This window comes from Temnothorax nylanderi, unplaced genomic scaffold, assembly GCF_030848795.1.
Source record: "Temnothorax nylanderi isolate EJ_2023f unplaced genomic scaffold, tnyl_v1.0 TNYL_tig0466_pilon, whole genome shotgun sequence".
In the NCBI taxonomy this organism is placed as follows: Eukaryota; Metazoa; Arthropoda; class Insecta; order Hymenoptera; family Formicidae; genus Temnothorax; species Temnothorax nylanderi.
Window position 1 is genome coordinate 98,402 of NW_027249528.1, and position 13,033 is coordinate 111,434.

At 42.2% G+C, this 13,033-nt stretch overlaps 2 protein-coding genes across 2 annotated transcripts; both read left to right on the plus strand.

The window, feature by feature from the left end:
- The first annotated feature begins 332 nt into the window (after window positions 1-332).
- On the plus strand, window positions 333-959 carry LOC139783063 (uncharacterized). The gene has a single exon (XM_071722184.1). The coding sequence runs from the start codon at window positions 333-335 to the stop codon at window positions 957-959; it is 627 nt and encodes a 208-aa protein (XP_071578285.1).
- A 10,053-nt stretch (window positions 960-11,012) lies between these two features.
- On the plus strand, window positions 11,013-13,033 carry LOC139783064 (zinc finger MYM-type protein 1-like). Its single transcript, XM_071722185.1, has 3 exons — window positions 11,013-11,339; window positions 11,604-12,895; window positions 13,018-13,033. Exons 1-3 carry the CDS (start codon window positions 11,013-11,015, stop codon window positions 13,031-13,033), a joined length of 1,635 nt encoding a protein of 544 aa, XP_071578286.1.

The window sequence follows — 13,033 nt, forward strand, 5'->3', positions numbered from 1 at the left end:
ACCGGGATGGGATCCTGCGGGTCAAGCTCGTGGAATGCGGCGTCCCGCAGGGGTCAGTGTTAGGGCCCCTGCTGTGGATCGTTGGCTACGACCTGGTCCTCAGGACCCCCCTCCCCGAGGGATGCTGGCTCTCAGGATACGCGGATGACGTATACCTGGGAGTCAGCGGGAAGGAATGGCAGGAGCTATTCGGGCTGGCCAATATGGCAGCCGAATGCGTGGTGCGCTCCATAAGGAGACTGGGCCTGGAGGTGGCCCCACAGAAAACACAAGCGACAGTGTTTTACAACCGCCGTTGGTGAGACCCGCCTCCGGAGGGGCTCAGTCTCAGAATGAAGGGAGTGAGAGTCCCGACCACTCCTCACTTCAAGTACCTGGGAGTGTGGCTGGACAAAAGGATGAGCTTCGACGAGCACGTAGCCCGTGTGGCCCCAAAGGCCAAGAAGATGGCCAACAGCCTGGCGAGGATTCTGCCAAACATCGGCGGGGCCGGCGGGCACGTGCGTCGCCTCTACGTGGCGACGGTCCATTCGGTGCTGCTTTATGCAGCACCGATATGGTGGATGAAGGTGGGCGGAAACGCCCGTTTCAATAGGCAAATGGCGGCCGCGCAGAAAGTGATTGCGATCAGGGCCGCCAGGGCCTATCGGACCGTCTCCCACGTGGGGGCGACCATCCTCGCGGAAGTTCCCCCTATTGAACTGCTGGCCAAATCGTATGCCGAGACGTACGAGGCGGTCGGCAGGATAAGAGCGGAGCAGGGGGAGGTCCCGCCGAAGGCCAGGAGGGAGCTGAAGCTCAGAGCCAAGGAGACCCTCTTCCGTGAGTGGAAGCAATGGCTCGCGGACCCCCAACGTATATGGGGGAGGAGGGTCATCGAGGCCGTCCAGCCGGTACTGGAGGAGTGGGTGGAGGGCAACAAAAGAAGATATGTTGCCTTCCACGCGTGCAGGTGTTGACGGGCCACGGGTGTTTTGGCAAATACCTGCACCGCATCGGGAAGGAGCTCACAGCGCGCTGCCACCACTGCCCTGAGACCGTGGACACGGCGCAGCACACGCTGGAGGATTGTCCACGAAAGAGCGCCGTGTTCTCAGGGCAGGGATAGGACAGGACCTCTCCCTCCCCGCCGTCGTTGCTGCGGCGGTACGGGTGGGGGAGACTGGTAGGGAAAACTGGAGGAAGTTCGCCTCCTTCTGCGAAACAGTAATGTCGCGGAAGGAGACGGACGAGAGAGTGAGGAGAGGAGGGCTCCTCCTCCTCCTCCTCCCTCACAATCAGAAAGTGAGGGAGATTAGGATACAACTGGACGGGGGGGGAGGCGTCGTTCTTCCGACGGGGGCGGCACTTTATCCCCTAACGAACGTCCGGGCACCTCTCCGAGTAGGGGAGGTAGTGTTGAGCGGTAGCTGAGAAGGGGGTGGCACGGGGGCGGACCAAATCCTTTCCTCCCTTGGGGGAAGGGGGGTCCGCCCTCTTGCCGCCATTATTGGTGCCGAGCAGGTCGGCGGAGGAGGAGGGCGCGGGCCGGCGGGAGCTCGGGCGGGGTCCCCTCAAGGGGTTCCCGCCACAAGCGCTCCTCCCGGTCCGCAGGGCAGGGGGCCGTGGATCTCCGGGGGGGCTTAGGCCTTGCCTCGGGGCTGCGGACCCCGCCTGCCCCTAAGAGGGCGCGGGAGGAGGAGAAACCGGGTCCTCTCTCAGAAAGGGACCGCACGGTACCACCTTTTATTCTCCTCTTCCCCCGCCCGGAGGGCGGGCGAGCGGTCGGGGTGTGCCGCTCGCCCGCTGCGCAACCAACTCCGGAGGGAGGGGTGGCGGATGAGGGTGGTGGCACTTATCCGTCACGAATTAGGTAGCAATCGCCCATAAGGGCGAGGTGCGGGGGGCCCACGGAAGAATCAGTGCGTTTCCCGGGACCTCCCAGCACCGTACAGTGTTAGGGTCACTCATGGGTGTTTTAGCCGGCAGGCCACGCGCGCGTGGCGACACGTGCGCGTGGAATCCGGCACTCCCCCGCCCCACCCGGGGGTGGGGGGTCTTCCCCCCGATTATGGGGGGCTATTGGTCAAACCCCGGAGGGGGGCGGCGCACCCCGATCGGGGTCCACGACTGGTTGCCCGGGACCAAGTCCCGGGCGCTCCCCGATTGGACCTCGAGACTGGTTGCCGCTTCAACTCCGTGGGGATTCCAGTAGTCGAAGATTTCACCCATGTAAAAAAAATAAAAAAAGGTTACTGATAGAAACATTGATAAGAAAAAATAAATAAATGTTCTTGCTTTTTTTAATCCCGATATCTTTCTGGCACAATTACGAAAAATTTTTTGTAGAATTTTGGAGTAGTTTCCTATCAGACATAATTTTTGGAAGCAATAAGATGGGTAGGCGGTACTTTAAAAAAATTAAGTATTCTTTTTCATTTTTTAAAAATATGATATGCTTTTGTTACGATCGCCGTATATTTTATGTAGAATTTTGGGATAGTATTCTACAACAAGTAATTTTTTCGAACCAATAAAATAGGTAGGCGGAAGTTTAAAAAAATAAAATATTGTTTTTTATTTTTTAAAATTATGATATGCTCTTTGTACCATTGCCATATTTTTTTGTAGACTTTTGAGACGGTATTCTACAACAAGTAATTTTTTCGAACCAATAAAATGGGTAGAAAGGTACTTTAAAAAACAAATTTTTTTTTTCAAAATTATCGTAGTTTTTTGGTACCATCGCCATATTTTTGTTTAGAATCTTGGAATGGAATCCTACAACAAGTAATTTTCCGGAATCGATTAAACATAAATAGGTGCAGGTACTAAAAAAATAATAAAATAAAGTAAATTGAAATAATTATAAAAGAATAAACTATAATCGTATTAAATCAAATATTTATTAATGAAGTACACATAGACATACACGTACACGTACACTCAAAATAATGAATTACACATATACATTCATTCACATAATTATTCTTATACTCTTATACCTCTATTATTTACAGTTATATTCATATGGATGGACAAATTTTCATCACTATATTTTCATTGATAATAGGCGTGATGCCGTCTGTTTTAAATATATTTAAATATGTATAAAAAAATATTTAAATATATTTAAAACAAACGGCATCACGCCTATTATCAATGAAGATAGTGATGAAGATTAGACCATTCATATGAATATTACTATAAATAGTGTAAATAATAGTATGAGAGTGATTATGTGAACAAATGTGTATGTGTACTTCATTATTTTGAGTGTATGTGTATGTGTATGTGTACGTGTATGTGTAGGTACTTCATTAATAAACATTGATTTAATACGATTATAGTTTAACCTTTTATAATTATTTCAATTGTAGGAATATGGTTAAATGAAAGAGTAATATATTTTAAGTGAAATGGTATACAGTAACGGATATCTTAATTCTTCGGCAAGAGTCTCTCGTCTTTTTTGGATCACACCCTTGCTTGTGCTTGCTTGCTGCTGCATCCATCTATCGGGGTCCCACAGTTCGGCCGTCCTGAAGCATCATCCGCCTCGGATGACATCTGCTCGTCCTGCTCCGGTCTAGCCCATCGCTTCAAGTATTCGGCACAAGTTGTAGTCTTCGCTGGTCCTTCACCGTCTCCTACTCTTTCCACCTCGTACGTATCACCGGATTTTGTTTTGGTGACACGATACGGCCCTAAGTACTTGGGTTTCAGCTTCAATCCTGGCCCTGCTTGGGTGCGTTTTATGGCCACCAGATCATTGAGATGGTATTTATTAGGATTCCTGCGTCTTAAGTTGTAGTGTCTCCGATTTTCTAACTGGACCGCTTCGATTTGTTGTCTGGCATCATCTCTAGACTGCTTGCGTGTGGCGTCATAATGGTGAACCATCTCCTGCTCAACTGCTTTCTTCATCCTGAGATCCTCTTTAGTCCTCATCCTGGTACCTATTAGCAGCTCAAATGGAGTTGTATCAATACTGCGTTGGTAGGTAGAATTCAAAACTTGTTGTAGTTTGGCAACGTGCTTGTACCACTTCGTGGGTTCATCGATTGACATCTTGGCAAGTACTGGAATGATTGTCCTATTGATACGCTCCACCTGCCCGTTTGCCCTGGGCAAACCCGCTGTAACTTTGAAGTGTTCGATGTCCTCTTTCTGGCAATAGTCTTCGAATTCAGCCGATGTAAACGCGGTGCCCCTGTCCGAGATGATCCTACTCGGATTACCAAAAATACTCTTCTGTACTTCCAGCTTGTCGATAACTTCCTTGGAAGTGACTGTCCTGGTGGGGTACAGCCACACGAACTTAGTAAAGGCATCTATGACAGCTAAAATATGCTTGTACTTCTTGTGCGTCGTCTCGAGTGGCCCCAAATGATCCAGATAATACGTGTGCAACGGGATATCTCCTTTACTTAACGGATGTAGATACCCCTCTTGCTTTCCCGACTTTCTATTAACCAGGATGCATTTTACGCAGTTTGCGATGCACTTTTCGACTTTAGCGTGGAGTTCAGGGATGAAAAACTCTCGTTTCACCTCATCTTCGGTCCTCTTAGCAGCAAAATGGCCCCTCTCGTACGCATTTTTTATAATCTCATATTGCATCGTTTTAGGGACTACGATCAACTCGCAACCATGCAACTGCTTGTAAACCAATCCATGTAACAAATAGTCCTGGTATGATCCTCTTGTCAAGTGCTCCTTAATTCCTTTAATGATGTCATCGTCATCCTGTGCTTTTTTCATCTTCGAAACAATATTGCTAACAGATCCCACTGTCATCACTGGGTAGCGACGGAGCGCATCAACATGCTTCAATCGTGATCCAGATCGGTGCTCAATAGTATAATTATAATCCTCCAGGAACAGAGCCCATCGTGCTATACGCGGCGTGAGATCCTTTTTCCACATCGTCTGCTGAAATGCAGCGCAATTTGTAATGATCTTGAATGACTTGCCTAACAAGTAGACGCGGAACTTCTTCAAGGCTTCTACTACGGCCAACGCCTCAAGCTCGTAGCTAGAATACTTTCTTTCAGCATCTGACGTCTTCTTACTCATAAAGTACACGGGATGCAGTTTACAATCTTCAGGGGATTTCTGCAACATCACGGCACCATAACCATCCTGACTGGCATCGGTATGAACCTCAGTCTCGTACTCTTGATTGAAAATGCTTAGAACCGGTTCCTCGGTTAAGCATTGTTTTAGTGTTCTAAAAGCATTAACTTCTTCTTCTTTAAATCGGAACGATTGTTTTTTATTCAATAGATCGCTCAACGGCTTTGCGATACGGGAGTACTGTGGGATGAATTTCCGGAAGTAACCGGTTAGGCCTAAGAAACTCTGTATTTGCTTAAGAGTTTTCGGTTCTGGGAATTTTATTACTGCTTTCGTTTTCTCCGATGACGGGTACAGCTTCCCATCCTCGATGACATGTCCCAAGAATTCAATACGTCGTTGCAGCAACTGGCACTTCCTTTTATTAATCTCTAGTCCATACTCTTCCGCCCGTTTCAACACCAACTTCAGCTTCTGAACTGCGTCTTCCATATCCTTTGCTGGTATTATCAAATCATCGATGTACGGCAGCGCGATTCCTTTTATCGTCATGTCTTAAAATATTCTGTTAATGAAACGCTGGAACACTGCCGGTGAGTTGCACAGTCCAAACGGTACCTTGCGGAATTGATACTGCCCATCGTGCGTCACAAATGCAGTATATTTTTGACTACTCTTGTTAACAGCCACATGGAAAAATCCATTTCTTAGATCCAGACTGCTGAAAACACGGGAATCTTGCAACTTATCTAAAATGTCTTCTATAAGAGGCAAAGGATAGCGATCTTTCACCATAGCTCTATTAATTGCTCTATAATCAATACAGATTCGTGGTGTTCCATCCTTCTTCTTAGTTACCACAACTTGGCTAGCGTACTGCGATGAGCACGGCTCGATTATTCCTTCTTTAATCCATTGATCCACTTGTTCTGATACGATTTTTCTTTCTGGAAGTGGTAAACGTCGTGGTCGCGCAAAGATCTTCTGATCATCGTCCAACGTAATTGTCATTTCGATATTAGTCTCATGCCTAAGAAGACTAAGTAGGCATGTAATTATCTAAAAGCGTCTGTACTTCCTTTCTCTTTTCTTCATCGACGGTGTGTCCAATAGCAGGTGTATTTGTTTCAATGCTGTAACTCGCTGAGAGAATGCTTTCTATCTCATTTATCTTGTTAATGGTAAGCCTTCTTGATTTATTTTAATTTCTGCTTGAGATAAAAGTTCATTCCCGACGACTGCTTCCATTGTCATGACGTTATCGGCAACCACGTAGATTGTCACATGAAAACGTTCGCCGTTGATTAAGATATCGCCTTTAAAACATCCTAGTGGCTTAACTTTACTTCCACCAAATCCGGAAAAGCATAAAGCGGAATCCAACAGCGCCGGTGCTCCGACTTCTTTGTACACGCTCTGACTAACAATATTATGCTGACTGCCGGTATCAAATAGCGCCTTGAACTTCTTGCCTGCAATTTCTATTTCCTTATACATGTTTGTAGGAGCGTCAAGGCTATTCACGGATTCGCTTCTCTTAGTTCCTTCTTTGTCTTCTTTTGTTCTCTTCGGTTTCTCCTTTTTGCAATCATTTGACTTATGTCCGAATTCGTCGCATCTAAAACATTTAACACACCCTTACTCTTGTTCTCGCACGTCGTTGATTTATGGCCTATTTCGCCGCAATTGAAGCAACGAATCTCTTCCTTCTGTTTTGTCTTCTTATTCATCGTAGAATTCGGCAATTTACTATTACTAGTACTCTTCGTTCTCATCTTCTCGTACGCTTTTAATTTTTCTTTAAACTCCTTTACATTTTTGGCGCCATACAAAATACTTTTATTCGACGGCTGGTCATCTATACCATCGATGACATACTGGAATAGCGCTTCTTCCTCTATTTCTCCTCTGGCTGCTATCTCTCTCATGGTGAGAAAATACGCCTGCACCGATTCGTCCTTTTTTATTTTCCTCTTGTCCATCTGTCTGTGTAATTCAGCACTATTTATCTTATCTTTAAATTCGTCTTGGAGTGCCTTCTTTAATTTCCTCCACGTGCTCAATCCTCTTTCCCCTTGAATAAACAGCTTGGCTAATCCTCGTAACAATTTCTTGGCGAATATCATTTTCTGTATGTCTGTCCATTCATAAATCTCAGCTGCTTCTTCGAAGTCCGTAATCCATTGTGCCACTGGATATTTCTCGTCCCCGCTGAAAGGTCTAATCGAATCCTTCACATCCCTGAACGTCATTGCGAATTTATTTTTAACCATCGTATTTCTAGTCCTACCTGGTCGTCTGTCGTTTTCATCTTCATTATTTTCTTCGTTCTCGTCTTCGCTAGCTTCCGCTCGGTCTTCATTGGTGTCGTCGTCACCATCGTCGTTAGCATCCTCTTCTTCGTCGTCGTCGTTATCGTCGTTATCATCTTTTCCAGCTTCGTGGGCATCGATAAGCGTGTCGAGATCCAGCAAATAACCACAGATCCTCTACGTCAGCTCTTTCTTTGTGCCTGCATAATCGATCGCCAAAATGTTACAAATTGAGACTAAATCTCCCCATCCGAGATGTGTATCCGCATATGTTATTTTCTTTTTATACTCCTCTGAATCGCTATATAGCAAATGCGAAACCGCCGAATTTGCGAAGCCGCTTCCGATTACCGCGATCTCCTTCCTGCTCGAACACTAGCCTGTGCAGCGCCTTTATAGCCTTCGTAGAACTCGTCTTAATATTATTGGCTACTACCTTTATTTGCTTGAGCCTCTCCATCGTCTTAGCGGTCTTCGTTCTTTCTCGCAACGTCGTGCGTAGCTTTTCGCCGAGGTTAACCTAACCTTGAAAATCTTCCGCTGCTTATGTACCAGCTTGACGGCTTTTTCCACTTTGGCCAAATCCCGGACGAGCCCCCAATATTTGTAGGAATATGGTTAAATGAAAGAGTAATATATTTTAAGTGAAATGGTATACAGTATATAAGTAACGGATATCTTAATTCTTCGGCAAAAGTCTCTCGTCTTTTTTGGATCACATGCTTGCTTGCTGCTGCCTCCATCTATCGGGGTCCCACACAATTTACTTTATTTTATTATTTTTTTAGTACCTGCACCTATTTGTTTAATCGATTCCGGAAAATTACTTGTTGTAGGATTCCATTACAAGATTCTAAACAAAAATATGGCGATGGTACCAAAAAACTATGATAATTTTGAAAAAAAATTTGTTTTTTAAAGTACCTTTCTACCCATTTTATTGGTTCGAAAAAATTACTTGTTGTAGAATACCGTCTCAAAAGTCTACAAAAAAATATGGCAATGGTACAAAGAGCATATCATAATTTTAAAAAATAAAAAACAATATTTTATTTTTTTAAACTTCCGCCTACCTATTTTATTGATTCGAAAATATTACTTGTTGTTGAATACTATCCCAAAATTCTACATAAAATATATAGCGATCGTACCAAAAGCATATCATATTTTTAAAAAATAAAAAAGAATACTTTATTTTTTTAAAGTACCGCCTACCTATTTTATTGCTTCCAAAAAATTATGTCTGATAGGAAACTACTCCAAGATTCTACAAAATTTTTTTCGTAATTGTGCCAGAAAGATATCGGAACTAAAAAAAAGCAAGAACACTTATTTATTTTTTTTATCAATGTTTCTGTCATCAGAAACCTTTCCAGAATTTTCCACAAATGTGTCTTAATGATATCTACAAGCCGATCAAAAAATATGAATTATTTTCGAAATTTTCATTTTTATTTTTTACACCAAAACGGTTCAATATTAAGGACTAATATTCGACTAAATTGTAAGTGACACTGATAGCAATCAAAGCAAAATAAATGAGCATGATCCGTGTGGGAGCACATTGATCCTTCTTATCCGGCTACGGCCTTTATTTATATTGAGAAGTAAAGAATGATTAATCTTTTGATCCGTCAGGAAAAAAATGAAAAAAATTATTAAGGAGATATTCTGGTTTGAAAAGTCATAAAGAAAGATATTTTTCAGGAATTTTTTGCAGGAAAACGAAAAGAGCGAATAACGCTAAACTGTACATGTTTATTTAGCCTTATTTTGAAAATATATTTTTAGTTTTAAGTAATAAAAATGCTCTTCTTTTCCATGTTATATCCTGTCATTAGAAGGTGTAAATGACAGACGGTGTAAATGATTCTAGCTGTTCTAGATATCTGAAACGCAAAAACCAAAAATTTTTTATTTAGGAGAAGTGTGGCTATCGTCTGAACTAGAACTAAACTAATATTTCCATTCTGGCGGCCTTTTTATTAAAAATATTATAACTTTTTTCAAAATTTTGGAAGTATTTTATTAAAAGAAAAAAAAATAATAAACGTATAATGTTTATTCTAGTTCAGACGATAGTCACATTGCACTTCTTCTGAATAAGACAATTTTTGGTTTTTGCGTTTCTGATACCTAGAAAAGTCAGAATCAAAGTCAGAACAGTTAGAATCATTTACATCGTCTGTCATTTATACCTTATTCTAGTGACCAGGATATAACATAGAAAAAAGAGCATTTTTGTTACTTAAAAAATAAAAATATATTCTCAAAATAAAGTTAAAAGAACATGAAAAGTTTAACATTATTCGCTTTCTCTGTTTTCCTACAAAAAATTCATAAAAAATACCTATTTTCACGACCTTTCAAATCAGAATACTCCCTTAATTTATTATTTGTTATTAATATATTGTTGGTAATTACATATAAGTAATTAGAAAGCATATAGTACAAAATAGTTTCAATATTTAAATTATTGTTGTTGAGAAATGAGTAAATTTAGCTTAGTCACATAAGTACGTGTATATGTATGACTGAGCAACACTGAAGGGGGGCGCAACGAGCACGCAAGCTAGGTGTGTTAAGAGTATAGCGTCCGCAAGAAGAACACCGCACGAGCGACGCGCGGCGCGAGCATGCTCAGTCTGATATGAGACTCTCTCGTGGCCGACACGCAACGAGCACTCTGGCGTTTCACATATATTTATAGTGTATTGAATATAAACTCATTAATCCTTATACACCGTAACATCTCATTATTGACTTTACCCGAACTTACCACTCCACGCATCATTATTCTCAACAATTGTAATTGATAAGGATAGAAAAAACAAAAATCTCTTATTAGGGAGACAAACTTTTATTACAAGCGAACGAGCGATACAAACTCAACGCGACACAGAGAGTATCTGCCGGACGGTTAGACGCAAGTCACGCACGATTCCTTCGAGTATATATATGACATAGAAGGCCCAGTGGCGGATTTACCGAACTTGACGCTCTACGCATTCGAAATTTTGCCGCCCCTCAAACGAAATTTTAGATTAATTTTAATTATCAATTTATACTTTGTTTACGTTACTCCAGTCTCGAAAACCTTCTGTCGACAGTTGAGAAGTTCCACTAAATAATCGGCACGCGTACGATACACAAAACAAAGTCTTTTTTATAGGAGAATAAATCAAGTATTTTCGTAGCTGATTTTCTCCATTCGGAAATCGTCGATAAAACGCGCTTTTTGCCTTTTTGAAAGAAATCGATCTTGGTTACTAATTTCTTTAACTGTTTCATTATTAAACAATATTATTTTCATCACCCTGAGTGATTGGACGGAAAAACGTATGTAGCGTTTTCGTCTTTTCCAACAGCTCGTCTTCTTTCTTTCTTTCTTTCCCCTTTCCAATCTTCTTATATTGATATATCCTCTTAGTCTTTTTCGACCGTCGCTTATTTTAATGCTGAACCCGTACCGACTCGGTCTGTAAATAAAACTAGAAATTAGACTGTCGATTGTCGATGATCGGGCATTGTTTTTGTCAGTCGTGAACTCTCAGGAAGAGCGGAGTGCGTTATTTTACTGCATTTAGGTAAAATAACAGTTATTCTAGTTTTATTTACAGACCGAGTCAGTACGGCATTAAAATGAGTGATGGTCGAAAAAGACTAAGTGGATATCAATACAAGAAGATTGCAAAAGAGAAAAGAAAGAAAGAAGACGAGTTGTTGGAAAAGACGAAGAGGCTAAATACGTTTTTCCGTCCAATCACTCCAATCACTCAGGATGATGAAAATAATATTAACAAGCCCATTCTCGAGGGCCACGTACAAAATACAACCGAAAATGAAATTTGTAGTACTTCAAGCCAAGGTTCGAGCACTACATCAGAACAAGCACTATATCAGTCACAAAAACAAGAGATTGCACTGTCATTGACTACAGAAGACGTAAGTGGCTTAGGTTTAGGCTCGGTGAGTGACGATCCCGCGGAATGGAGAATTATTAACGACAATTTAATTGACCACTTACTTTCGAAGGAAATTAATCAAAACTTGCATGCCGATTTCTCGTTGTCGAAGACTCGTTTCGGTAACCAAGATCGATTTCTTTCAAAAAGCGCATTTTATCGACGATTGCCAAATGGAGAAAATCAGCTGCGAAAATATTTAATTTATTCTCCTATGAAAAAAACTTTGTTTTGTGTATCATGCCGATTGTTTGGTGGAATTTCTCAGCTGGCGACAGAAGGTTTTCGCGACTGGAGTAACGTGAACAAAGTATTGAGCGGGCATGAAAATTCAAAAGAGCATCTCCAGTGTCAAATTGCACTAATAAAGCGCAGTCGCGCGAAAGAAAGAGTTGACTCCGGTCTTTGTACACAAGTAAAGAACGAAATCGAATATTGGAGAAATGTCCTAAAAAGAGTGATTGTTGCCGTAAAAGCCCTTGCTAGTCGTGGCCTTCCATTCCGAGGATCATCTGAACGTTTTGGTTCTTTGAGAAACGGCAATTTTATGATGACTTTGGAAACGATCGCCGAGTTTGACCCGTTCCTGTCGACGCACATAGCGCAGTGTGGAAATCCTGGTAGTGGAAAAACTTCATACCTCTCCTCAACGACTTGCAATGAGTTTATTAATCTAATTGCATCAAAAGTAAAAAATACTATTGTGAGAGAAATACAAGCAGCCAAGTACTTCTCGATCGTAGTCGACTCAACGCCAGACATAGCTCACATCGACCAGCTCTCTTTCATTATTAGATATGTAAAAGAAGATGGTAGCCCGATCGAACGCTTTCTTGGTTTTCTACCAAACGTTGGACACAAATCTGAAGAACTCGAAACAGCTGTAACTTCTATGCTCGCATCGTTGAAAATTGACATAAGCAACTGCAGAGGACAATCGTACGATAATGCTAGCAACATGTCTGGTATCTACACTGGATTACAAGCACGATTAAAACGATTGAATCCTCTTGCCGATTATGTACCTTGTGCGGCTCATTCGTTGAATTTGGTTGGAGCCTGTGCCGCGGAATGTGTCACAGAAGCTGCATCGTTTTTCAGTACTCTTCAAAGTTTGTACACTTTCTTCGCTGCATCTACTCGACGTTGGGACCTCTTATCATCAAACGGCAAAAGTAGTACGAAAGTTTTAAAACGAGTCGATGGAACTCGATGGTCATCTCGCCATGACGCTTGCGATAGTTTGTGTAAGAACTGGGATGGTGTATTGCAATCTTTGATGATAATGATCGAAGATGTTCATGAAAAAGCGGTAACTCGATCCGAAGCTGCTGTATTAAAAAAACAGCTTGGCCGATTCGAAACAATGTTTATGGCCATATTCTGGAACTCGCTATTGGATCGATTTAATGCAACGAGTAAAGTGCTGCAAAGTGTAGATATCGACGTAGGAGTTGCTGTAGAGCTTTATCGTTCGCTAATCGATTTCATGGAAAGCTTGAGAAGTGATGAGATGTTTGAAGTGTACGTAGAGAAAGCCAAATGCATAATTCCTGAAGAGTACGAATTCGATAACAAACGAAGCTGCAAACGAAAGCTTCAATTCGGTGAATCGAAAGAGAACGAAGTCATCATAACCGGAAAAAATAAATTCAGGGTGGAAACTTTCTACGCGATATTAGATCGCATCAGATCTGA

Coding starts and splice junctions, on each gene's coding strand:
- LOC139783063 (XM_071722184.1), top strand. CDS start 333: ATGAAGGGAGTGAGAGTCCCGACCACTCCTCACTTCAAGTACCTGGGA.
- LOC139783064 (XM_071722185.1), top strand. CDS start 11,013: ATGAGTGATGGTCGAAAAAGACTAAGTGGATATCAATACAAGAAGATT. Junction 11,340..11,603: donor GTGGCTTAGGTTTAGGCTCG/GTGAGTGACGAT, acceptor GGAATTTCTCAG/CTGGCGACAGAAGGTTTTCG.